This window comes from Myotis myotis, unplaced genomic scaffold, assembly GCF_014108235.1.
Source record: "Myotis myotis isolate mMyoMyo1 unplaced genomic scaffold, mMyoMyo1.p scaffold_m19_p_17, whole genome shotgun sequence".
NCBI classification, from domain to species: Eukaryota; Metazoa; Chordata; class Mammalia; order Chiroptera; family Vespertilionidae; genus Myotis; species Myotis myotis.
In genome coordinates, this window is record NW_023416321.1 from 23541863 (window position 1) to 23566892 (window position 25030).

At 41.8% G+C, this 25030-nt stretch overlaps 1 protein-coding gene and 1 long non-coding RNA gene across 3 annotated transcripts; one reads left to right on the forward strand and one right to left on the reverse strand.

Annotated features, from left to right (window-relative positions):
- Positions 1 to 448: 448 nt before the first annotated feature.
- On the reverse strand, positions 449 to 22101 carry LOC118671707. The gene is made up of 4 exons (XR_004972826.1): positions 21870 to 22101; positions 21579 to 21706; positions 1110 to 1186; positions 449 to 947 (listed from the first exon to the last, which is right to left on the reverse strand). It is a non-coding gene; the product is annotated as an uncharacterized LOC118671707 (long non-coding RNA).
- On the forward strand, positions 12944 to 15489 carry LOC118671705 (C-C motif chemokine 15-like). Of its 2 annotated transcripts, XM_036340391.1 has the most exons (4): positions 12945 to 13119; positions 13937 to 13984; positions 14685 to 14796; positions 15203 to 15489. In XM_036340391.1, exons 1-4 carry the CDS (start codon positions 13023 to 13025, stop codon positions 15360 to 15362), a joined length of 417 nt encoding a protein of 138 aa, XP_036196284.1. In that variant the 5' UTR covers positions 12945 to 13022; the 3' UTR covers positions 15363 to 15489. The 2 variants fall into 2 exon arrangements, with proteins under 2 accessions (XP_036196285.1, XP_036196284.1); XM_036340392.1 differs by lacking the exon at positions 13937 to 13984 and having other exon boundaries at positions 12944 to 13119.
- Positions 22102 to 25030: the final 2929 nt, after the last annotated feature.

The following is a 25030-nucleotide window of genomic DNA, read 5'->3' on the forward strand; positions in this document are numbered from 1 at the left end:
AATACAATGAGCTTGTGCAGAGACACATTGGTGACAAGAATGGAGGCTACACATGGTCCTATCAGCATGGGATTTCTCTCATCAAGGCCAACTTAACTATTGCCACTACTGAATGTCTAACCTCCCAGCAGCAGAGATGTCAAGTCTCAATATGGCCCCTCCCCTCAAGGAGAGACATGCTGAGTATCCTGAGAAAACAATCCTGCAAGAGAGAACAATCAAACCTCGGTGCCTTTGCCAGCTAGTAAAATTTACAGACAGCATGGTGTTTGCACAACACTGCCTCAGGCAAAATGTTCCATTTCATGGCAAATGAGATGAGTCAGTGGGTATATGGGATCCACTGGTATTACTATGTACTTAATCACCCAGAAGCAGCCAGACCAAGAAAATGGTGGCGTATGAATAATTTAGCTAAGAGGACAACAAACTTCAGGATTGAGACTCTCCACAATGCAATATATGCACTAAACTAAAAGACGATAGATGATGCCATGGCCCCAGTAACTAGAACATATAGGAACCAAGGAATTAATGTAGGATTGGTCCCTCTCTCCATGATTCCCCTTGATCTATTTGTGGTTCCCATCCCTGCAACATTAGGCTTTGCTGGATTAAGTTGGATTAGGCTCTGCTAGGTTCCTAGGAAGGATGGGGACAATGATGATGCACTAGTATAGGGTTCCATTTACCTGAAAGAACTAATAAAACCATCTGAAGGAGGCTTTCTAATGGATTTGACAAAACAAAGGCACAAACATATTGGAGGGAAGCAAGGGATGGTCTGTATCATTCATATCTTTTGACCCTACTCCTTACCTCACCCAAATGCTCAGTCATCACTCTTTTACATTTACATAAGCTTCCTGCAGGTGTCTTGCTTCAGTCTGTCCTTCATAACCCTAACTTCCCGACTGGGGCTCCTCTGATCCTGTGATGTGGAACACCTGCAAGAACACAACACACATGCATGAGCAAAGCAGAAGTGCGAGGAAATTATATCTGTGACCCACCATTGGCCAATGAAGGGTTGTTCCCATCAGCTATTACTGTGTAAACAATCTCCCAAACCTTAATGGTATAAAATACAACTATTTTATTCTACTCACAAATTCTATGAGTCAGAAATCCATGCAGGGCACAGAAGGAATGGCTTGTCTCTGCTCCATGATGCCTGGGGTCTCACCTGGGAAAACACAGGTGGCAAGGAGTGAGTCCAACGGATGGGGAATCACCCAGAACAGTGCTGTCCAATATAAATAATATGCAGTCATATATGTAACTTTGAATTTCCTCATAGCCATATTAAAAAATTAAAAAGAAACTGATAAAATCAATTTTAATAATATATTTTCTCTAACACAATATATCCAAAATTTTATCATTTACGCACGTATTCAATATAAAAAAAGAGACATCTTAACAATTTTATTTGGGGTGGGGGGATGGAGGGAGTACTAAATCTTTGAAACCAGGATGTAGTTTGTGCCTTCAGAACATCTTACTTTAGATTAGCCTCATTTATTTCTTTTCTATTTTAAGTATACTTTTTATTTTGAATTAATTGTGGATTTGCCAGAGTCCATTCATTGTCTTCACTAGCTGAGTTTAGACAGAGACCCCCCAAAAGCTAGTAGCCCTTGAAAGTCCTAGTAAAGGTCAGGGCTTGAAAGTCCTAGCAAAGGTCAGGGCTGTGCACCACCCAGTTAATCTAGGAACCACCCAGTTAATTTAGGTAATAATAGTTGAAGCATCCCCACCTTAGTTCCCTTAATCCTTAGATACTTATGTAGATCCTTGTTGATTATTGTTAATCAGATACTCCCGGAAATCTATTGATGAGCTAATCAGATACTCTGCCTACTCTCGGAAATCTATTGATGAGTTAATCAGATACTTTGTCTATTCCTGGAAATTGTCTGTTGATCTGTGTGTCATTGAAACCTCCTTACCCTAAGGGCTACTCCAGATCAATAAAAGATTGGAGCGGCCTGAGCATTGGAGGAAGCCCTTCGGGACTTGCCGCCTGGTCCCCCAATATTGCAAAATTATCTCGTGTCTTTTTCTCTCATTTGTTGTGCGGCTCCTCTTTCAGATACCGAACCCTACTCCATACAGAACGTGGAGGGAGTCTTACTTGACATGGATTCACATTTATTTGTAAGAAATAAAAATAGACATGATACCGAGAGCACAGACAACTGAAGCAAAAATAAACACGAGACCACTATGATATATAAAACTTTTGTACATCAAAGGACACAGTCAACAGAGTGACAAGGCAACCAGTGGAATGGGGAAAATTTACAAATCATATATCTGGTCATTTTTTTAGGGGGTTGTCTATTTTCTGTTATTCATATTGGGTGATTTCTATTGTTCTGTTTCTATTTTCTCTGTACCCACCCATTGAACATTTTATTTTGGTTATGGTATTTTCCAGTTCTATGATTTCCATTTCGTTCTTCTTTATATCTTCTACTTCTCACTTTCTATTTCTTTATTGAGGCTTTCTATTTTTTTCATTTGTTTCAAGAGTTAGACTAGCCCCATTTAAAGTGCTCAGTAGCCTCATGTGACCAGTAGTTATATTAAGAAGTACTATAGTTCTAGAGGCTTCCTCACTCCTCTGCCTGGAACCTAGGCTGGGATGACCTAAAGGCTACGCTCATGTGGGACTGTCTATCAGAACACCTGCATGTGGTTTGGGCTTCCTCACAGCATGGCAGTCTCAAGCTCGTCAGTCTTCTTACTGGTAGCTTAGAGTTCCAAGAGTGAGTGAGTATTCCAGTGATGAAGGTTGAAGCTCCATGGCTTTTCCCAACTTTGCCTCAGTGGTCACATGATTGAACAACAGTCCCTAGCCTTCTCTGTTTCAAAAGAAAATATAGACCCCACTGCTTGATGAGAAGGGAGGGGGTCATAATGGCCCCATTTTCTAAATGCCATAGAGATGGAAACTAAGAGATAAATGCTTCCCCTTTCTTTCCCCAGGAAAAATATTCTGAGATACATGATACTGCTGCCTGTGTCTCATAATACTCTCCAGGTCAATCAAGCTGTAGTAAAAGATTTCGACAAGATGGCAGCGAGATAGGCAGACGCATCCCAGGTCTTGTCCTGGAGCAGATGGAGTAAGCAGCTGAAACTAATAACACCCACCCTGAATTGGCGAAATTACTCAGCTGGTGAGGCGGTTTACAGCCGGGAAGGGCAGAGCTCCCCTGGAAAGGTAAAAGAACCAGAGATCTGGGCAGGAAAGTTTGCCAGACCTCTGAGCCCAGAGGGTCAGAGGGAGATCGCATGGCAGACAGCCGCATCTCTTGGGACAGGCACAGTCCCCGACTGGGGAAAGGAGACCCGCGGGATTCCTGGCACCGGGGGATTTGAGATCTGGGTTCTGTGATTACAGAGGACTGAGCCTAGAGGCGGCAGCCTGAAGAGCTGACCAGACCATGCAGTGCCGGTAAGAGAGGAGCTTACAGAAATTCAGCCTTCCCTGTATCCGCGGCAGGCATTTGTTTGTTTATTTTCACTGAACCCTGTTCATAGGACATTTCGGATACAGACACTCATCTGTGCTGAAGAGAGGGAGAAGGTGCAGACGAGTGGAATCTGGGGAGAGGCTGGGGAGAGGGGGGGCGTCGGGAGAGGTGCCAGCGAATTGAGTGCCAACATACCCCTGGGCCCAGGACTGGGGCAGCCATTCTCTCCGGAGGGTGGGACTCCTCCACCTAGCCCCTAGGCAAGGAGCACAGCCACACCCAGATTCCACCCTGAACGAGATGAAGGATTAAAATAATCTGATCAGTCCCTGGGAGTTAACAGGGTCTGGCCTATAGAGGGGCTTTCAGTCCCAGCAATAACACAGAGCAGAGTAACGATTAAAGAACCAGCTCTGGGCAGTTGACCTCCCCAAACCAATTTTAAGTGCAATAGAGAAAATAAACCCTTGCTACTGGATAGAGAAGCCGTATAGCCTCAGAGGACAACCCAAAAACACTGCCACCCTGAGGCTGAGCCACAAACTGACTCTTAGCTAAACACAAATTAAAGCAGTCTGGGACACAAATACGGCCTGCTTTAAAATAAGGACTATGGTTTACAACATGGAGGAACAGTGTATTGCAGGGAAATTCAACACTCTCCTGAATACCTGGCAAGACCAAGGTGAGCCAGACTGAAGAGTAGAAGAACCGAAGGACCTTCACTACTGCAAATTTTTTTTTCTTTTTTCACCTTTTAACTAAGAAACCAATTTTTTTCCTTCTTTTTCCATCACCTGATTTTACCCTTTTAATTACTACATTTTTATTTTTAACCAGTATTATTACTGCTACCATTTTACCATTTTTAAAGTGCCATTTTATTTTCTCTTTATTTTATTTTGGGATTAGTGTTCTCCATTCTATTTTCATCGTTCCTTTAGCATCAATTTTCCCTACCTCAATTTTACCTCTATGCTAAAACCCTCTTCCTCACTTTTCCCCTTTTGTTGTCCTGTTTCTCTTACCCTATTCCTGCTTTATATTTTCCCGATTCCTTCTTTTTTCCCCCTGTCAAAATTTCACTCTACTAATATATCCTATCCACTCCACTGCTCTAAATCCTTATATACCTATCCCTTATCTTTCTTCACTATCCAAAATTTTTTTTCTCTTCTTTTATCTTTCTATTGTTTTGTTGCTGTTTGCTTGATTGTTGAGTATATTGTTTTGTGTGTGTGTGTGTGTGTGTGTGTGTGTGCGTTTTCTTTAGGACTGGTTGTGAGGTTGTTTTTCTTTTTCTTTTTCTTTTTTTTCTGCTGGTTTTTCCCCTCCCTCCACCACCCCCCCCCCCCCGGTTATTTTTGTGCTTCTGTTTTCCCTTGCCTCTCTTGATATTATTGGTTATTTGTAGTTTGCATTCATCTCCAGGGATCTGTTGCTGGAATTTGTTGGGATTAGTGGCGGTTCTATCAGAGTTTTCTCCTCATATAGTCTCTTCCCCTCTTCTACTTCATTCTCTCTTTTCGCTCTTTTTCTTTTCTTCTTTTCCCCCCCTCCTTTTTCCCAATTTCATTTTCACACTCTTTTTTTCTTACTTTTCTTTTCTTTTTTCTCTTTTATCTTTTTCTCTTCTTTCTTCCTTATCCCCTAATCCCCTTAATTCAGGTGGTCACCTTTATTTGGGGTTATTAATATCATGAATATATTTGTGTTCAGTGCCTGGTATGTTGTGCCTTGTTGTGTTGTATTATGTGCCCTTAAATCAACGCAGCAGATCCAAGCAACAGCAGCCTCCTGATCACCATACCCTCTGAGGAACAGCAGCTGTACGTGAAGCCTCCCCCCACCAGCCAGAAGAGCCACCAAAGCTGTGAACAGCACCCACCAGAGGAGCTGCTGCCAACTGAGGAGCAGCTGCTACCGCAACTGCCCAAGGAGCAACCACAGCCCAAGGAGCCACTGCCACCCAGGGAGCAGTCACTGAATGACTCAATGTCTAGATATGTCAGTGAGATCAAACATGGGTAGACAAAGAAACCCCCAAAGGAAAGAAAAGGAGGACTCGCCAGAAAAGCAGCTAAGTGATACAGAGGCATGCAACATGACAGAAAAAGAATTCAGAATAAGGGTCCTAGAGTGCATAAACCAGATGGAGGAAAAAATCAACAACATATACAAGAAGCAAGAAGAAACAGATGAAAAAAATCAACTACTTATACAAGAAGCAAGAAGAAACAGATGAAAAAATCAACAACTTAAGTAAGACCCAAGAAGAAATGAAGAGCGATATAGCTGCAATAAAAAAAACACCATTGAAAGTATCAACAGTGGACTAGGAGAAGCAGAGGACCAAATTAGTGAATTAGAAGACAAGGAAGCAAAACACACCCAAACTGTACTGCAATTGGAGAAAAAAATTAAAAGATAGGAGGAGAGCCTAAGGGAGCTTTGGGACAATATGAAATGAAACAACATACAAATAATAGGGGTGCCAGAACAACAGAAAGAGGAACAAGGATTAGAAAACCTATTCGAAGAAATAATATCAGAAAACTTCCCTGAGGTGGGGAAGAAAAAAGTCACACAAGCACAGAGAGTCCCAAACAAGGTGAACCCGAAAAGACCCACACCAAGACACATCATAATTACCATGGCAAATGTTCAGGACAAAGAGAGACTCTTACAGACTGCAAGAGAGAGACGGAAAGTTACATACAAGGGATCTCCCATTAGATTATCAAATGAATCCAAGAATACTCTATCCAGCCAGGCTATCATTCAAAATTGAAGGGGAAATAAGAAGCTTCACAGACAAAAAAAAGGCTAAGGGAGTTTATCACCACCAAGCCAGCAATGCAATAAATGCTAAAGGGACTGGTGTAAAAAGAAGAAATAAAAAGCTCAGAAAGAAAACAGCCACACACACACACACAAAAGAAATGGTTACAAACAAGTACCTTTCAATAATAACTTTAAACGTAAACGGACTTAATGCTCCAAACAAAAGACATCGAGTGGCTGAGTGGATAAAAAAACATGACCCATACATTTTCTGTCTACAAGAGACCCACCTCATTAGAAGGGACTCACACAAACTGAAAGTGAAGGGATGGAAAAATATCTTTCAGGAAAATGGAAAGGAAAAGAAAGCTGGGGTAGCAATACTTATATTGGACAAAATAGACCTCAAAGTGAAGGCCATAATAAGAGATAAGGAAGGCCACTTCATAATACTAAAGGGATCAATACAACAAGAAGATATAACCCTGGTAAACATATATGCAACCAATGCAGGAGCACCCAAATACATAAAAAAATTCCTGGAAGATATCAAAGGAGAGATCGACAACAATACAATCATAGTAGGGGACTTTAGTACACCACTGACATCACTGGATAAATCCTCTATACCAGCCGTGGGCAAACTACGGCCCGCGGGCCAGATCCGGCCCGTTTGAAATGAATAAAACTAAAAAAAAAAAGACTGTACCCTTTTATGTAATGATGTTTACTTTGAATTTATATTAGTTCACACAAACACTCCATCCATGCTTTTGTTCCGGCCCTCCGGTCCAGTTTAAGAACCCATTGTGGCCCTGGAGTCAAAAAGTTTGCCCAACCCTGTTCTAGACAAACTATCAGCAAAGAAACAGCAATTCTAAATGACTCACTAGATCAGATGGAATTAATTGACATCTTCAGAACGCTTCACCCCAAAGCCACGGAATATACATTCTACTCAAGTGCTCATAAGACACATTCAAAAATAGACCACATATTGGATCACAAAGTCTCCCCAAATTCAAGAAGATTGAAATCATACCAAGCATCATCGCAGATCATGATAGCATAATATTAGAAATAAACTACAATAAAAACAACCCAAAATACTCAAACACCTGGAAGCTGAATAGCATGTTATTAAATATTGATTGGGTTACCAATGAGATCAAAGAAGAAATTAAAAACATCCTGGAAACTAATGACAATGAAAACACAACAAACCAAAACCTATGGGACACAATGAAAGCAGTCCTGAGAGGGAAGTTTATAGCTCTACAGGCCTATCTCAAAAAACAAGAAAAAATGGTAGTAAATCATCTAACTCTACAACTCAAAGAATTAGAAAGAGAGCAACAAGAAAACCCCAGAGTGAGCAGAAGGAAGGAGATAATAAAGATTAGAGCAGAAATAAATGACATAGAGACCAAAAAAACAATACAGAAAATCAATGAAACCAAGAGCTGGTTCTTTGAAAGGATAAACAAGATTGACAAACCTCTAGCCAGACTCACCAAGAAGCAAAGAGAGAGGACCCAAATAAACAAAATCAGAAATGATAGCAGCGAAATAACAACAGACCCCATAGAAATAAAAATGATTGTTAAAAACTACTATGGACAGCTCTACTCCAACAAACAAGACAACCTGGAGGAAATGGACAAATTCCTAGAAAAATACAATATTCCAACACTCAATCAGGAAGAATCTAAAAATCTCAATAGGCCAATAACTATGGAAGAAATTGAAGCAGTCATCAAAAAGCTTCCAGCAAACAAAAGCCCAGGACAAGACGGCTTCATAGGGGAGTTTTACCAAACATTCAAGGAAGAACTAAAACCTATCCTCCTCAGACTACTACAAAAAATTCAAGAGGAAGGAACACTAACAAGCTCATTCTATGAAGCCAGCATCACCCTAATACCAAAACCAGGTAAAGACAACACAATGAAAGAGAATTACAGGCCAATATCCCTCATGAACATAGATGCCAAAATCCTCAACAAAATCTTAGCAAATCGGATCCAGCAGTACATCAGAAAGATCATACACCATGACCAAGTAGGATTTATCCCAGGGATGCAAGGATGGTACAATATCCGCAAATCAATAAACGTGATACATCACATAAACAAATTGAAAGAAAAAAACCACATGGTCATATCAATTGATGCAGAAAAAGCATTTGACAAAATCCAACACCCATTTTTGATAAAAACTCTCAGCAAGGTGGGAGTAGAAGGATCATACCTCAACATAATAAAAGCCATATATGACAGGCCCACAGCCAACATCATACTCAATGGACAAAAACTAACACCATTTCCCCTAAGGACAGGAACAAGACAGGTATGCCCACTCTCACCACTCCTGTATTGGAAGTATTAGCCATTGCAATTAGACAAGAAGAAGAAATAAAAGGCATCCAAATTGAAAAAGAGGAAGTAAAACTGTCCTTATTTGCAGACGACATGATATTATACATACAAAACCCTAGAGACTCCATCAAAAAACTACTAGACTTAATACTCGAATTTGGCAATGTAGCAGGATACAAAATTAACCCCAAGAAATCTGAGGCATTTCTATACACCAGTAGTGAACTTTCAGAAAGAGAGACTAAAAAAACAATCCAATTTACCATCGCACCAAAAAAATTAACCTACCTAGGAATAAACTTAACTAAAGAGGTAAAAGACCTCTACTCAGAAAACTACAGGACGTTGAAAAAAGAGATAGAGGAAGACATAAACAGATGGAAGAACATACCCTGTTCATGGATTGATAGAATCAACATCATTAAAATGTCCATACTACCCAAAGCTATCTATAAATTCAATGCACTTCCCATTAAAATACCAATGGCATACTTCACAGATCTAGAACGAACTCTCCAAAAATTCATCTGGAATAAAAAAAGACCCTAAATAGCTGCAGCAATCCTGAGAAAAAACAAAGTAGGTGGGATCTCAATACCAGATATCAAGCTGTATTACAAAGCCACTGTTCTCAAAACTGCCTGGTACTGGCACAAGAACAGACATATAGATCAATGGAATAGAATAGAGAGCCCAGAAATCGGCCCGAACCAATATGCTCAATTAATATTTGACAAAGGAGGCAAGAGCATACAATGGAGTCAAGATAGTCTCTTCAATAAATGGTGTTGGGAAAATTGGACAGATATATGCAAGAAAATGAAACTAGAGCACCAACTTACACCATACACAAAAATAAACTCAAAATGGATAAAGGACTTAAATGTACAACGGGAAACCATAAAAATTCTAGAAGAATCCAAAGGCAATAAAATCTCAGACATATGCCGAAGCAATTTCTTCACTGATGCAGCTCCTAGGGCACTTGAAACTAAAGAGAAAATGAACAAATGGGACTACATCAAAATAAAAAGCTTCTGCACAGCAAAAGAAACCATCAACAAAACAACAAGAAAACCCACTGCGTGGGAAAACATATTTGCCAATGTCATATCTTATAAGGGTCTAATCTCCAAAATTTATAGGGAACTCATACAACTTAACAAAAGGAAGATAAACAATCCAATCAAAAAATGGGCAAAGGACCTAAATAGACACCTTTCAAAAGAGGACATTCAGAAAGCCAAGAGACATATGAAAACATGCTCAAAGTCACTAATCATCCGAGAGATGCAAATCAAAACAACAATGAGGTACCATCTCATACCTGTCAGACTGGCTATCATCAACAAATCAACAAACAACAAGTGCTGGAGAGGATGTGGAGAAAAAGGAACACTTGTGCACTGCTGGTGGGAATGCAGACTGGTGCAGCCACTATGGAAGACAGTATGGAGTTTCCTTAAAAAACTGAAAATGGAACTCCCATTTGACCCTGTGATCCCACTCCTAGGAATATATCCCAAGAAACCAGAAACACCAATCAGAAAGGATATATGCACCCCTATGTTCATAGCAGCACAATTCACCATAGCTAAGATCTGGAAACAGCCTAAGTGCCCATCAGTAGATGAATGGATTAGAAAAGTGTGGTACATCTACACGATGGAATACTATGCTGCTCTCAAAAGGAAGGAACTCTTACCATTTGCAGCTTCATGGATGGAACTGGAGAGCATTATGCTAAGTGAAATACGCCAGTCAATGAAGGAAAAATACCACATGATCTCACTCATTCATGGATAATAGAGACCATTATAAACTTTTGAACAATAATAGATACAGAGGCAGAGCTGCCTCAAACAGATTGTCAAACTGCAGCGGGAAGGCCAGGGAGGGTTGGGGGGCAGGAGGGAGGGGGGTAAGAGATCAAACGAATGACTTGTATGCATGCATATAAGCATAACCAATGGACATAAGACACTGGGGGGTAGGAGAGGCCAGGGGATTGTCAAGGGCGGGGGGGAAAAAAAGGACACATATGTAATACCCTTTGTAATACTTTAAGCAATAAAATAAATAAAATAAAATAAAATTAAATTAAATTTAAAAAAATATTCTGAGATGCATTCATAAGGCTCTTCAAAAATCTCAATAGAATCAAGAACCAATCCCCACAATTGGCTGAGTTCCTCACTCCTGCTCCTAGGAACTCTTCCCAATTTAACTAGTGCTCATGATCTGCTTTCAGAAGAACCTAGACTAAGACCCTACCATATGCTAGTCACCAGGGAAACCACAGTAAACAAAGATGCAAAAATCCCTGCTCTCATGGAGTTTATGTTCTAGAAGATACAAATATTAAAAGATTTTGAAGTAAAACATGCAGTATGTTAAGTGTTAAGTAAATAGGAGAAAAATAAAGAAATTTGGGCAGGGGGAGATTATAATTTTAGAGGTCCCAGAAAGACTTATTGAAAAGATAACTTTAGAGGAGGTTAGAGATAAAGTAATACAGATATTTGAGGAAAGAGTGGTCCAAGCAGAGGCAACAGAAATCTGGGTCAGCCTGCATAACTGAAGCAGAGTGAGTGAGGGGGAGTAGTAGGACATGAAAACAGAGCCAGCAGGGGCCAGATCACACAGGAGCTTATAATAGAGAGCAAATAGGGATCAGATCACACAGGGGCTTGTAATTCAGTATAAGAATCGGGCTTTACATTGAGTGGAATTAAAAAGCCATTGGAGGTCCAGCCAATGTGGCTCAGTGGCTGAGTGTTGACCTATGAACCAGCAGATCATGGTTAGATTCCCTGTCAGGGTATATACCTGGGTTTCATGTTCAATTCCGGAGGGAAGGGGGCGTGCAGGAGGCAGCCAATCAATTATTCTCTCTCATCATTGATGGTTCTATCTCTCTCCCCTTCCCTTCCTCTCTGAAATCAATAAAAATACCTATTTTTTTTTAAAAGCCATTGAAGGGTTTCAAACAGGATTGAATTGATCTAACTTCCTTTTAAATAAACTCACTGTGGCTGCAATGTGCAGAATGAACTAAAGAGGGGCAAGGACAGAATCTCAGTGAGAGACAAGGATGGCTTGGACCAGGCTGAGAGTGGAGGTGGTAAGGAATAATAATTAGATGCTGGACACATTTTTCAAAAGAAAAGCTAATGCGTTTGGTAATGGATTGGATGTGGGATGTGAAACAAAGAGAGGAGTTCAGGGTAAAGATTCTAGGTGAGGAGTCACACAACCAGGTTTACACAGTAGAGCAGTGGTTCTCAACCTATGGGTCGCGACCCCTTTGGGGGTCGAACGACCCTTTCACAGAGGTTGCCTAAATACATTCTGCAAATCAGATATTTACATTACGATTCATAACAGTAGCAAAATTGCATTTATGAAGTAGCAACAAAAATAATATTATGGTTCTTCACAACATGAGGAACTAACTGCATTAAAGATTTGGGGCATTAGGAAGGTTGAAAAGCATTGCATTAGAGCATTCCTTCTAGTGATCACCCCTGATAATAGGCTCTTGGTGCACTTGAATGTAGTTAATTCCTGAGGGAAAAACTCTGATTTAGAAGATTAACCAAATCTCCTAAGGAAGGATCTTTAATAAAATAGGTCAGTCTTGTTGACTAAATAAAAAGTCAACTAAGTATTCTTTCTGCAAAAAGGAGTTGGGAAAAAGTACAGATTGCACTCTAGTATATTCATACATGACCTTTACAAAGAGAAAGTAAGGAGTTCCTTTACGGAGAGGAAGGGGAAGTTAAGGGGCGAGGCTGTTTTAACCACAGAGCTCAGTAAATCATTAACATTCTTCCTATAGGACTTTCATGATCCCCAATAGGACTCAGTGATAGGGAACCTTTTGAGCTCGGCGCGTCAGCATTTTGAAAAACCCTAACTTAACTCTGGTGCCGTGTCACATATAGAAATTTTTTGATATTTGCAACCATACTAAAACAAAGACTTATATTTTTGATATTTATTTTATATATTTAAATGCCATTGAACAAAGAAAAATCAACCAAAGAAATGAGTTCATAGGTTCGCCATCACTGGCATAGGATGTGATTCCTGTCTTGGCTAAGGTCCTTGTCACCAATTTTGACACTTTTGCCTATATCCATTGGCAGTAGGGAAAGCCCCAGAACACTGTTCCCTCAACTTCCTATTGCATTCCCAGGCTTGTTCCCTTTTTTAGAAATATCTGTTGTTGATGGTATAGCCAAAGAATAGCATTCTTCTGCCCTGTGACGTCCTGATCCTCCTCTTATAAATACAAGGGCAGAGCTGGGTCCAGGGAATCAGGGAAGAAAGAGCCCAGGATCCTCAGGCCAGCACTGTCTGCACAGGGGAGATGAAGGTCTCTGCAGCTGCTCTCTCCTTCCTCATCCTTGCTGCTACCCTCGGATCCCCTGCCCATGGATCCCTGGCCCATGAATCCTGGGATGATGGTGAGTTGAATGAGCCTTCTCACTGGGGACCAATTGAACGGTAACTTGCAGTTAGAGAGGATACACAGAGGGACACTCTCCTGCAACATAGAGGTGAATCTGGCACTTGTTTAAAAGCAGTAGCAGTAGCTATAGACCTTTTTCTGCAGCTTTTGGTCCATGGGAAAAACCACATACAGAAGATATGTCCCACTTGAGGAAATAATTCTCTCCCTTTTCATGGCCAGAGTTATTTGATACTTTCTCTTAGCTGATATAGGACTATATGTAGAAGATCAAAAGAACTGTACTAAAATTATAAATCTGGAGAAAGAAGCATAGAACCCTACGTTAGAACTATTATATACCATGTAGAGTGAAACTATCATTTTGAAGAAGAAATGGGACAATCTGGACAAGTGACTCACCTAAGTCCACCTCATGATTCTATCTATTTTTAAAAACTAGTATCTAGCACTGTCTATGTACAAGCATGCACTGCTCTAATTGTCTTATAAATATTAATACACTGAATCATCTTAACAATCCTGGCATCAGGATTTTAGAGATGCTTAGGTGGGGCACGGCCAAACAAAGGTTGGAAACCACTGGTCTAGATGTATTTTGGAATGCAGAATCTTTCAGGTTTTACAAAGGTAATATAGTCCTGGCTGGTTTTCTCAATGGTTAGAGCATTGGTCCTCGGACAGAAGGGTCACGGGTTCGATTCCCAGTCTAGGGGATGGAGTAAGACTGAGAAATGGGGTAGGTAGAGATACTTAGAAACTGCTGCCTCCGAGTGACTTCTCTTTCCTTCTTGTCTGCTTCTCCCAAATAGAACCAAGCATGGTGATGCATCAGTTGGATCCCAGAGGGCCCTCTCACGGTAAGTTGTGACCCTGGCCAGTCTAAGTCAGCAGTTGGGCACTGACCCAGAAACCATTAGGTCACTGGTTCAATTCTGGGTCAGGGCACATGCCCAGGTTGCGGACTCAATCCCCAGTAGGGGCTGTGCAGCTTCCCTCTCATCAGAGTTTCTTTCTCTCTATCCCTCTTCCTTCCACTCTTTCTAAAAATCAATGAAAGTATGCGTGTTTTTTTTTAAAAAAGAAGGTAAGTATTTCGTTGTGGCATGTATTTAAAAGCAGCTGGGGGGTACAGATCTGCTCAGTGGCTTCATTCACCTTGTTTAGAGGACATGGGGAAAGAGAAAGGGTGCTGAGGATGGTGAACATCTACAGGGAAGCTCAGATTGGGCCATGGGTCCCTCCTCCATAGATGACCTCTTCCTCCTGCCTGTCCTGGACAAGGCTCACCTACCAGGGAGGGTGCTCTCTGATGCCTCCTGCATGCATCAAACCCTTCCACTTCTGGGAGAAACGGTCCTGGCCCTGTTGTGTCCTTGGCCTGGGTGCCTCAGACACAACTCAACCCAGGGAAGTGAGAAGCAAGGAGATGCCAGCAAATGCTGTCGAGGAGGAAAACACGCCCTTTGAGCCCTGTGCCTGCTCACCCTCCCCAGTACTTTGGAGGGAAGGAGGAAAGGAAATAGGCTTTTCTAAAGACTGCCTTTTCTCTTACTACAGGCTTTCACCGTCCTGCTGACTGCTGCCCGTCCTATACCTCACGAAAAATCCGATGCAGATTCATGGAAAGTTACTTTGTAACGACCAGTGGGTGCTCCCAGCCTGCTGTCATGTAAGTGCCAAGCATGCCAGCCATATCTTGGGAGGAGGGACCTGATGATGGATGGATGCCCATAAAAGTCACATCCTCTGGATCCTTCAAGGTCAAGGGAGGCTGTGTCCTCATTCTTATCCTGATCCTGCAGAGCATCAGACATGAGACGTTCCCATTGAAGATGGAAGCTAGGAAAGGAAGGAGAGAGCAGGAGCAGGTCTGCACCAGGAAACTCCCATGAGTCACTAAGGAAGTCTCACAGGCTGAGGGAGCGTCTCAGAGAGGAGACACCCTGAGTGCCTGCAGCAGAGAGAGGAACAAGCTGGGCTGAGTGGAGAATCTGAAGGGCCGGGAAGAGGGGGCTCCCCATCTCTATTTGTAGGACCCTCCTCAATGTGTAACCTTTCTCCTCCTTGTTCCCCAGCTTCATCACCAAAAGCGGGCAGCGTGTCTGTGCCAACCCCAATAAAGCGGAAGTTCAGGATTGTGTAAGGAAACTGAAGCAGGATCAGGCTTTGGAGGAACCTGAGCAGGACTCATTTGAGCTACTGAGCAAATTGTTGACTGATAAGAAGGGATACTAGGTCCCAGCCACCCATATCCATTCTCGCTTACCTCACCTTTTGGAAGCTTCTTGGCCGGAATTATTTTGTCAAAAGCAACAATTACTGTTCCGTTCTGGTTATAAAAACTGTGCATTAATAAAACGTATTCAGTCCTAGCTGGTTTGGCTCAGTGGATAGAGCATCGGCCTGTGGACTGAAGGGTTCCGGGTTCGATTCTGGTCTAGGGCACATGCCCGGGTTGTGGGCTTGATCACCAGTGTGGGGTGTGCAGGAGGCAGCCAATCAATGATTCTTTCTCATCATTAATGTTTCTATCTCTCTCTCCCTCTCCCTTACACTCTGAAATCAATAAAAATATATTAAGATAAATATATAAATAAATAAATACAAAATAAAACGTATCTAATTTAATGTCACTTGACCTTTGAGAGAAACACACAATGCAAGAATTGCTGGACTTTGGATTTGTGTTTTTCAAAATGAGACATCAGATTATCATTTTTTAAGAAGCTAAAAACATGACTCATTTAGCCCTGGCCAGCGTGGCTCAATGGTTAGAATGTAGGCCCTCACACCAAAGGGTCTTAGTTTTAACTTCCAGTCAACAACAGTACCTGTTTTGCAGGTTTGATCCTGACCCTGATGGCGCACATGTGGGTGGCAATGAGTCGATGCATCTCTCTCATATTGATGTCTCTCTTCCTCTCTCTCTCTCTCTCTCTCTCTGTCTCATCTCTCTTAATCCCCACCTCCTTTCCACTGTCAATGGGGAAAAACAGTGAGTAAGAATTTAAAAAATAAATAAAAATTATAAACACATGACTCATTCAGCCGAAACCGGTTGGCTCAGTGGATAGAGCGTCGGCCTGCGGACTCAAGGGTCCCAGGTTCGATTCCGGTCAAGGGCATGTATCTTGGTTGCAGGCACATCCCCACAGGGGGTGTGCAGGAGGCAGCTGGTCGATCTCTCTCATTGATGTTTCTAACTATCCCTCTCCCTTCTTCTCTGTAAAAACTCAATAAAATATATTAAAAAAAAAAACATGACTCATTCAAATTTGACAGATTGTATTCATGTCAAATATGTATCTAACCTATTATTTAGAGAACCATAAACCTGATTCTATCATCATCTGAGGAATAAAGATTTATACAGTTAGTTGGGGGTGGCATTCTGAAATTTGGTTAACTTAGAGAAAAATAAAGTAATATTCAATATTGCAATATAACTGTAACTTTTGCAATTATCTTTTCTACCGAAACACACACACACATTTGCATCTGTGCTGGACAAAAATCTACCAGTTAACATGTAAGTGAACAAAATTTGCGGCCTAATCAATAGTATATAGAGCATCAATCAAAAGTTCATTCCCAGCAGCGCTCCCACCCCTGGTAGTACGACAGCACGATGCCCTTTGATTTCAGGAGGTCTTGTCTGTGAATCTCACTGCTGGTGGCTCCCTGGGGGACTCACCTGCACATCTCAGGTGACCTCTTGGCAGGAAAAGACTCTGGCTGCTTAAAGATGATGTTCTCTACTTGAGATTGCAGAGCCAGGCACTAGGGACCCGGATGCAGAAGACCCGTTTCTACACTTAAGGAGTTCACGGCTTTGAGGGGAAGACACCAATAGTATTAATGAGCCCGAGTGGGCTGCGCTGTTCATGCAGTGATTGTGGTCCACACATGTTAATGATACACACCATGGGCCAGATGATGACAGAGCAGCTCAGGGTTCCTCTGCCAGCATGGGACTGATGGTGGTGGCTTCTCAGAGCAAAGGATGTGCACGATGAGTTCTAAAGACCAGGGGCTTCTCACCTACCCTCCCATTCCAGCTGTATCAGCTTCCTTGCTATTCCAGGAACCTGCCAAACATGCTCCCTGCCCCAAGGCCTTTGCACTCGCTATCCTTTCAGCCTAGCGTGCTCTCCCCTGGATGTCCATGTGGCTGCCTGTCTCATGGAACTCTGATCTCTGTTTGCATGTCACCTTGTCAGATAAGTCTCCTCTGAGCCCCCTCGCACTCCATCTAAAGCAGCCCCCACATTCCAGTCTGTCTCCTTAGCCTGCTTTATTTGTCTTCATGGCACTTGTCAGCAATGACATATGTTAGTTCATTTGTTGTTTGTCTCCCCCACTGGGATGTAAGCTGGGCGAAGGCAGGGAGCTTCGTGTCTGACTACCATTGTATTCCTCGCACCTAGAGCAGTGCTTGGTCTGCAGTAGGCACTCAGAAATGACAGAAACAATGGATGAGGAGACAACCAGGATGGCGGCATAGGTAAACACCTGACCTTGCTGCCGTGCACAACCACATTAAAACTACAACTAAAAGATAAAACAAATATCATCCAGAACCATGGGAAGGCTGGCTGAGTGGAAATTCTGAAACTAGAAAGAAAGAGAAAAGCACATTGAGTCGCATAGGAGGTGCAGAAGTATGGAAGTGCAGAGGTACAGAGGTGCGCGAAAGAAGCTGGCAGCTGTGTACGCTGTTGTCTTTTTCAATCGGGAGGGAGATACAAGCTCCTGACTGCTCTGAAATCCAGTTCTGGGCAAGAATTTGGGCACCCAGACTCATACAGAGAGAAACTGTACTGTCTGGCATCAGGCTGGAACGTGAGGGCGGCTCTCTTGCAGAGGTGCCTGCAGCATTCATTGTTCCTGCATGGGGCCACACGACACAGACCCCAGGACCTCTCCGAGGCAAAGCAGACTAGCAGCCATTAGAGTTTGCTCCGCCATGGTGATTCCCTGAGAACTCGCCCCACCCAATTTACAACCCTACCCAAGCTGTGCACAGAGGCTTTTGCATAGAATGGCCTGGCCTTTCTCCACCTAAAAACCTCTTAAACTGTAGCTGGGTCAGAGAACCCCAGAGCTTCTAAAAGAAGGCCTAAGGCTCCTCAGCAGTCTGCATACTTCACAGCTGCGCCTCATCAGGGCACCTCCAAACCCCAAACAAAGAGGAGGAATCTGCAGATCTCTCTGTAGCTACTGCTGGGTGGCATCAGGCAGTGGCTGACTTTGCACCTCCTTGTAGATCCAAGAAGCAGTCTACCCAGTGGTCAGAGTGAGACCATCCAGATTACATCTCTTTACATACATAACAGACACACTCAGGGGGCAGACTCAGTGAGTGCCAAAAGCCCACTGAAGCAAGCCCTGACTCTTAAGGGTGTCTCCAGCACAGAAGTTCTCCCATTGGAGACACGACTGGTCCTCACAGCAAACTGACCTGGAGGTCAGTTCCTCCCAGTAATACCAACAGCAATCAAGGCTTAACTACAACAAGACTGTGCACACAGCCCACAAAGGGGTGCACTAAGAGTGTCCACCTCAGGTAATTGGGGAGGCTGAGCCACTGGGCCCTATAGGACAACTAGCACACAAAGCCACTCTGTCAACACAGGGAAGCAGCCAAAATGTGGAGACAAAGAAACAGGTCACAATTTAAAAAATGGAGGAAAGCAAACTACTGGATACAGAGTTCAAAACCAAAGTTATAAGGTTACCCAAGAATATTCTAGAAACCTCTGAGAAATATAGTGAGACCTTCAAAGAAATGAAAAAGGACCAATTAGAAATTAAGCATACACTGACTGAAATAAAGAATAATATACAGAGATCCAACAGCAGGCTAGAGGATCCCAAAAATCAAGTCAAAGATTTGAAATACGAAGAAGCAAAAGACACCCAACCAGAAAAGCAAACGGAAAAAAGAATACAAAACTATGACGATAGTGCAAGCAGCCTCTGGAGTAACTTCAAGAGTACCAACATCTAAATTATAGGGGTGCTAGAAGAAGAGAGAGAGCAAGATATTGAAAACCTATTTGAAGAAATAATGACAGAAAACATCCCCTACCAGGTGAAAGAAATAGACTTACAAGTCCAGGAAGTGCAGAGAACCTCAAACAAAAGGAATCCAAACAAGACCACACCAAGACACATCATAATTAAAATGCCAAGGGCAAAAGACAAAGAGAGAATCTTAAAAGCAGCAAGAGAAAAGTTGTACCCATACAAGTGTCAGCTGATTTCTCAACAGAAACTATGCAGGCCAGAAGGGAGTGGCAAGAAATATTCAAAGTGATCAATAGCAAGAACCTACAACCAGATTACTCTACCCAGAAAAGCTATCATTTAGAATTGAAGGTCAGATAAAGAGCTTCACAGACAAGCGAGAGCTAAAGGAGTTCATCGCTGCCACGCCAGTATTATATGAAATGCTGAAGGGTATTCTTTAAGAAGAGGAAGAAGAAGAAAAAGGTAAGGATAAAAATTATGAACAACAAAGTGACAACAAATACATATTTATCAACAAGTGAATCTAAAAGTCAAGTGAATAAAAAATCTGACGAACAGAATAATCTGGTGAATAGAATAGAATCAGGGCCATAGAAAGGGAGTGGACTGACAGTTCTGGTGGGGAAGGGAGTGTGGTGGGTGCCAGAAGAGTCTGGCCAAAAATCGTACACCTATGGATGAGGAGAGTGGGGGAGGGGGGTAAAGCGAGAGGGTGGGGTGGGAACTCGGTGGAGGGGAGCTATGGGGGGAAAAAGAGGAACAACTGTAACAGTCTGAACAATAAAGATTTATTTTTTTTAAAAGACTCAGGAAGTACACAAAAACACTTACAAAATGTTTTCTACATTGGGGAAGTCAAGAAATGGCAGTAAGTATATTGTGAAATCAGACATTTGTTCCTTCAGTTTTTCCTTTCACTGAATAAGCAAATATTCAGTGCTGTGTCAGACACCTCTGTATGCCACTTCCATTCTTTCAGCCCTATCTCTTACTCTGGCCACCACCTCAGCAAGTTCTGCACACAGTTTGTCCAGCTCCATGTAGATATCATCTGATGGCACTTTACTTTGGCCATCATGCATACCCCTCTTCTCCTGTATCACAGATTCTCTGATGCTGAGATGTAGAATGCCTACAGGAATCTGCTCAATACTCCGGCATGTGCAACCTAGAAGTACTGAACAAGCACTCACGACTGAAGTGGAGGGCATTACAGCGAAGGAGGAAATCTGTGACTTGTCCTGTGGATGTCAGCAAGCCTCTCCCCTCAGCCAGAACAGTGCTGAATGCAATGAGCTTGTGCAGAGACACTTTAGTGACAAGGACGGAGGCTACACATGGTCCCAACAGTATGGGATTTCTCTCATCAAGGCCAACTTAACTATTGCCACTACTGAATGTCTAACCTCCCAGCAGCAGAGATGTCAAGTCTCAATAAGGCCCCTCCCCTCAAAGAGAGACATGTTGAGTATCTTGAGAAAACGACCCTGGAAGAAAGAACAATCCAACCTCAGTGCCTCTACCAGCTGGTCAGATTTACGGATAGTATGGTGTTTGCACAACACTACCTCAGGCAAATGTTCCATTTCATAGCAAATGAGATGAATCAGTGGGCATATGGGATCCACTGGTATTACTATGTACTTAATCACCCAGAAGAAGCCAGACCAAGAAAATGATGTGGTATGAATAATTTAGCTAAGAAGACAACAAACTTCAGGATTGAGACTCTCCACATTGCAATATATGCACTAAACTAAAAGCCCATAGATCAGCGGTTCTCAACTTGTGAGTCGCGACCCCTTTGGGGGTCAAACCACCCTTTCACAGGTGTCCCCTAAGACTATCAGAAAACTCATATATAATTACATATTGTTTTTGTGATTAATCACTATGCTTTAATTATGTTCAATTTGTAACAATGAAAATACAACCTGCATATCACATATTTACATAATGATTCATAACAGTAGCAAAATTATAGTTATGAAGTTGCAACAAAAATAATTTTATGGTTGGGGGTCACCACAACATGAGGAACTGTATTAAAGGGTCGTGGCATTAGGAAGGTTGAGACCTACTGCGATAGATGATGCCATGTTCCCAGTAACTAGAACATATAGGAACCAAGGAATTAATGTAGGATTGGTCCCTCTATCCATGATTCCCCTTGATCTATTTGTGGTTCCCATCCCTGCAACATTAGGCTTTGCTGGATTAAGTTGGATTAGGCTCTGCTAGGTTCCTGGGAAGGATGGGGACAATGATGATGCACTAGTGTAGGGTTCCATTTACCTGAAAAAACTAATAAAACCATCTGAAGCTTTCTAATGGATTTGACAAAACAAAGGCACAAATATATGGGAGGGAAGCAAGGGATGGTCTGTATCATTCATATGTTTTGACCCTACTCCTTACCTCACCCACATGCTCAGTCATCACTCTTTTACATTTACATATGCTTCCTGCGGGTGTCTTGCTTCTGCCTGTCCTTCATAACGCTAACTTCCTGACTGGGGCTCCTCTGATCCTGTGATGTGGAACACCTGCAAGAACACAACACACACGCATGAGCAAAGCAAAACTGCCAGGAAATTATACCTGTGACCCACTATTGGAAAAGGAAGGGGTGCTCCCATCATCTATTGCTGTGTAACCAATCACCCAAACCTTAATGGTATAAAATAACAACTATTTTATTCTACTCACAAATTCTATGAGACAGAAATCCATACAGGGCACAGTATGGATGGCTTGTCTGCTCCATGATGCCTGGGGTCTCACCTGGGAAAACACAGGTGGCAAGGAGTGAGTCCAATGGATGGGGAATCACCCAGAACAGTGCTGTCCAATATAAATAATATGCAGTCATGTATGTAATTTTAAATTTCCGTATAACCACATTAAAAAAGTAAAAAGAAACAGATAAAATCAATTTTAATAATCTATTTTCTCTAACACAATATCTCCAAAATATTATCATTTTTGCATGTATTCAATATAAAAAAGGAGACATGTTAACAACTTTTTTGGGGGGGTGAGGTGAGTACTAAATCTTTGAAACCCAGGATGTAGTTTGTGCCTTCGGAACATCTGAATTTAGATTAGCCCCATTTATTTCTTTTCTATTTTAAGTATACTTTTTATTTTGAATTAATTGTAGATGCACATTCAGTTGTAAGAAATAAAAATAGACATGACACAGAGAGCACAAACAAATGAAACAAAAATAAACACATGAGACTACATCAAACTTAAAACTTTTGTACATCAAAGGACACAGTCAACAGAGTGACAAGGCAACCAGTGGAATGGGGATATTTTACAAATCATATACCTGGTCATTTCTTTTTTTGGGGGGGTGTCTATTTTCTGTTATTCATATTGGGTGATTTCTATTGTTCTGTTTCTCTGTACCCACCCATTGAACATTTTATTTTGGTTATGGTATTTTCCAGTTCTATGATTTCCATTTCGTTCTTCTTTATATCTTCTACTTCTCACTTTCAATTTATTTATTGAGGCTTTCTATTTTTTTCATTTGTTTCAAGAGTTAGACTAGCCCCATTTAAAGTGCTCAGTAGCCTCATGTGACCAGTAGTCGTTGTATCAAGCAGCACTACAGTTCTAGACGCTTCCTCACTCCTCCGCCTGGAACCTAGGCTGGGATGACCTAAAGGCTACGCTCATGTGGGACTGTCTATCAGAACACCTGCATGTGGTTTGGGCTTCCTCACAGCATGGCAGTCTCAAGCTCGTCAGTCTTCTTACTGGTAGCTTAGAGTTCCAAGAGTGAGTGAGTATTCCAGTGATGAAGGTTGAAGTTCCATGGCTTTTCCCAACCTAGCCTCAGTGGTCACATGATTGAACAATAGTCCCTTGCCTTCTCTGTTTCAAAAGAAAATATAAACCCATCTGCTTGATGAGAAGGGACGGGGTCAATGTTTCCATATTTTCTAAATACCATAGAGATAAAACCAAGAGATAAATGTTTCCCCTTTCTTTCCCCAGGCAAAATATTCTGAGATGCATTCATAAGGCTCTTCAAAAATCTCAATAGAATCAAGCACTAATTCCCACAACTGGCTGAGTTCCTCACTCCTGCTCCTAGGAATACTTCCCAATTTACCTAGTGCTCATGCTCTGCATTCAGAAGAACCTAGACTAAGACCCTACCATATGCTAGTCACCAGGGGAACCACAGTAAACAAAGATGCAAAAATCCCTGCTCTCATGGAGTTTATGTTCTAGAAGATACAAATATTAAAAGATTTTGAAGTAAAACATGCAGTATGTTAAGTACACAGGAGAAAAATAAAGAAATTTGGGCAGGGGGAGGTTATAATTTTAGAGGTCCCAGAAAGACTTACTGAAAAGATAACTTTAGAGGAGGTTAGAGATAAAGTAATACAGATATTTGAGGGAAGAGTGGTCTAAGCAGAGGGAACAGAAATCTGGGTCAGCCTGCATAACTGAAGCAGAGTGAGTGAGGGGGAGTAGTAGGACATGAAAACAGAGAGCCAACAGGGACCAGATCACATAGGAGCTTATAATAGAGAGCAAACAGGGATCAGATCACACAGGGGCTTATAATTCAGTATAAGAATCGGGCTTTACATTGAGTGGAATTAAAAAGCCATTGGAGGTAAAGCCAATGTGGCTCAGTGGCTGAGTGTTGACCTATGAGTCAGGAGGTCATGGTTCGATTCCCTGTCCGGGCACATGCCTGGGTTTCAGGCTATATCCCAGGGGTGGGGGTAGGGGGCATGCAGGAGGTAGCCAATCAATTATTCTCTCTCATCATTGATGTTTCAATCTCTCTCTCTCTCCCTTTCCCTTCCTCTCTGAAATCAATAAAAATACATATTTTTTAAAAAGCCATTGGAGCAGCGATTCTCAACCTGTGGGTCGTGACCCATTTGGTTGTCGAACAACCCTTTCACAGGGGTCGCCTAAGATCATCCTGCATATCAGATATTTACATTATGATTCATAACAGTAGCAACATTACAGTTATGAAGTAGCAACGAAAATAATTTTATGGTAGGGTCACAACATGAAGAACTATATTAAAGGGCCAGAAGTTTGAGAACCGCTGCATTGGAAGGTTTCAAACAGGATTGAATTGATCTAACTTCTTTTTTAATAAATTCACTACGGTTGCAATGTGCAGAGTGAACTAAAGAGGGGCAAGGATAGAATCTCAGTGAGAGACAAGCATGGCTTGGACCAGGTGGAGAGTGGAAGTGGTAAGGAATAATAAGATGCTGGACATATTTTTCCAAAGAAAAGCCAACATATTTGGTAATGGGTTGGATGTGGGATGTGAAACAAAGAGAGGAGTCCAGGGTAAAGATTCTATGTGAGGAGTCACACAACCATGTTTACACATTAGAGCATTCCTTCTACTTATCATCCCTGATAATAGGCTCTTTGTGCACTTGAAAGTAGTTAATTCCTGAGGGGAAAACTCTGATTTAGAAGATTAATTAAAGCTAAGGAAGGATCTTTAATAAAATATGGTCACTCTTGTTGACTGTAAACAAAAAGTCAACTAGGTATTCTTTCTGCAAAAAAATGTTGGGAAAAAGTAAAGATTGCACTCTAGTATATACATACATGACCTTTACAAAGAGAAAGTAAGAAGAAAGTAGTTCCTTTACCGAAAGGAAGGGGTTAGTTAAGGGAAGGGGTTGTTTTAACCACAGAGCTCAGTAAATTGTTAAAATAGTTCCTATAGGACTTTCATGATCCACATAGGATGTGATTCCTGTCTTGGCTAAGGGCCTTGTCACCAATTTTGACACTTTTGCCTATATCCATTGAGCAGTAGGGAAAGCCCCAAATCATTGTTCCCTCAACTTCCTATT

Coding starts and splice junctions, on each gene's coding strand:
- LOC118671705 (XM_036340391.1), top strand. CDS start 13,023: ATGAAGGTCTCTGCAGCTGCTCTCTCCTTCCTCATCCTTGCTGCTACC. Junction 13,120..13,936: donor CCATGAATCCTGGGATGATG/GTGAGTTGAATG, acceptor TCTCCCAAATAG/AACCAAGCATGGTGATGCAT. Junction 14,797..15,202: donor TGCTCCCAGCCTGCTGTCAT/GTAAGTGCCAAG, acceptor CTTGTTCCCCAG/CTTCATCACCAAAAGCGGGC.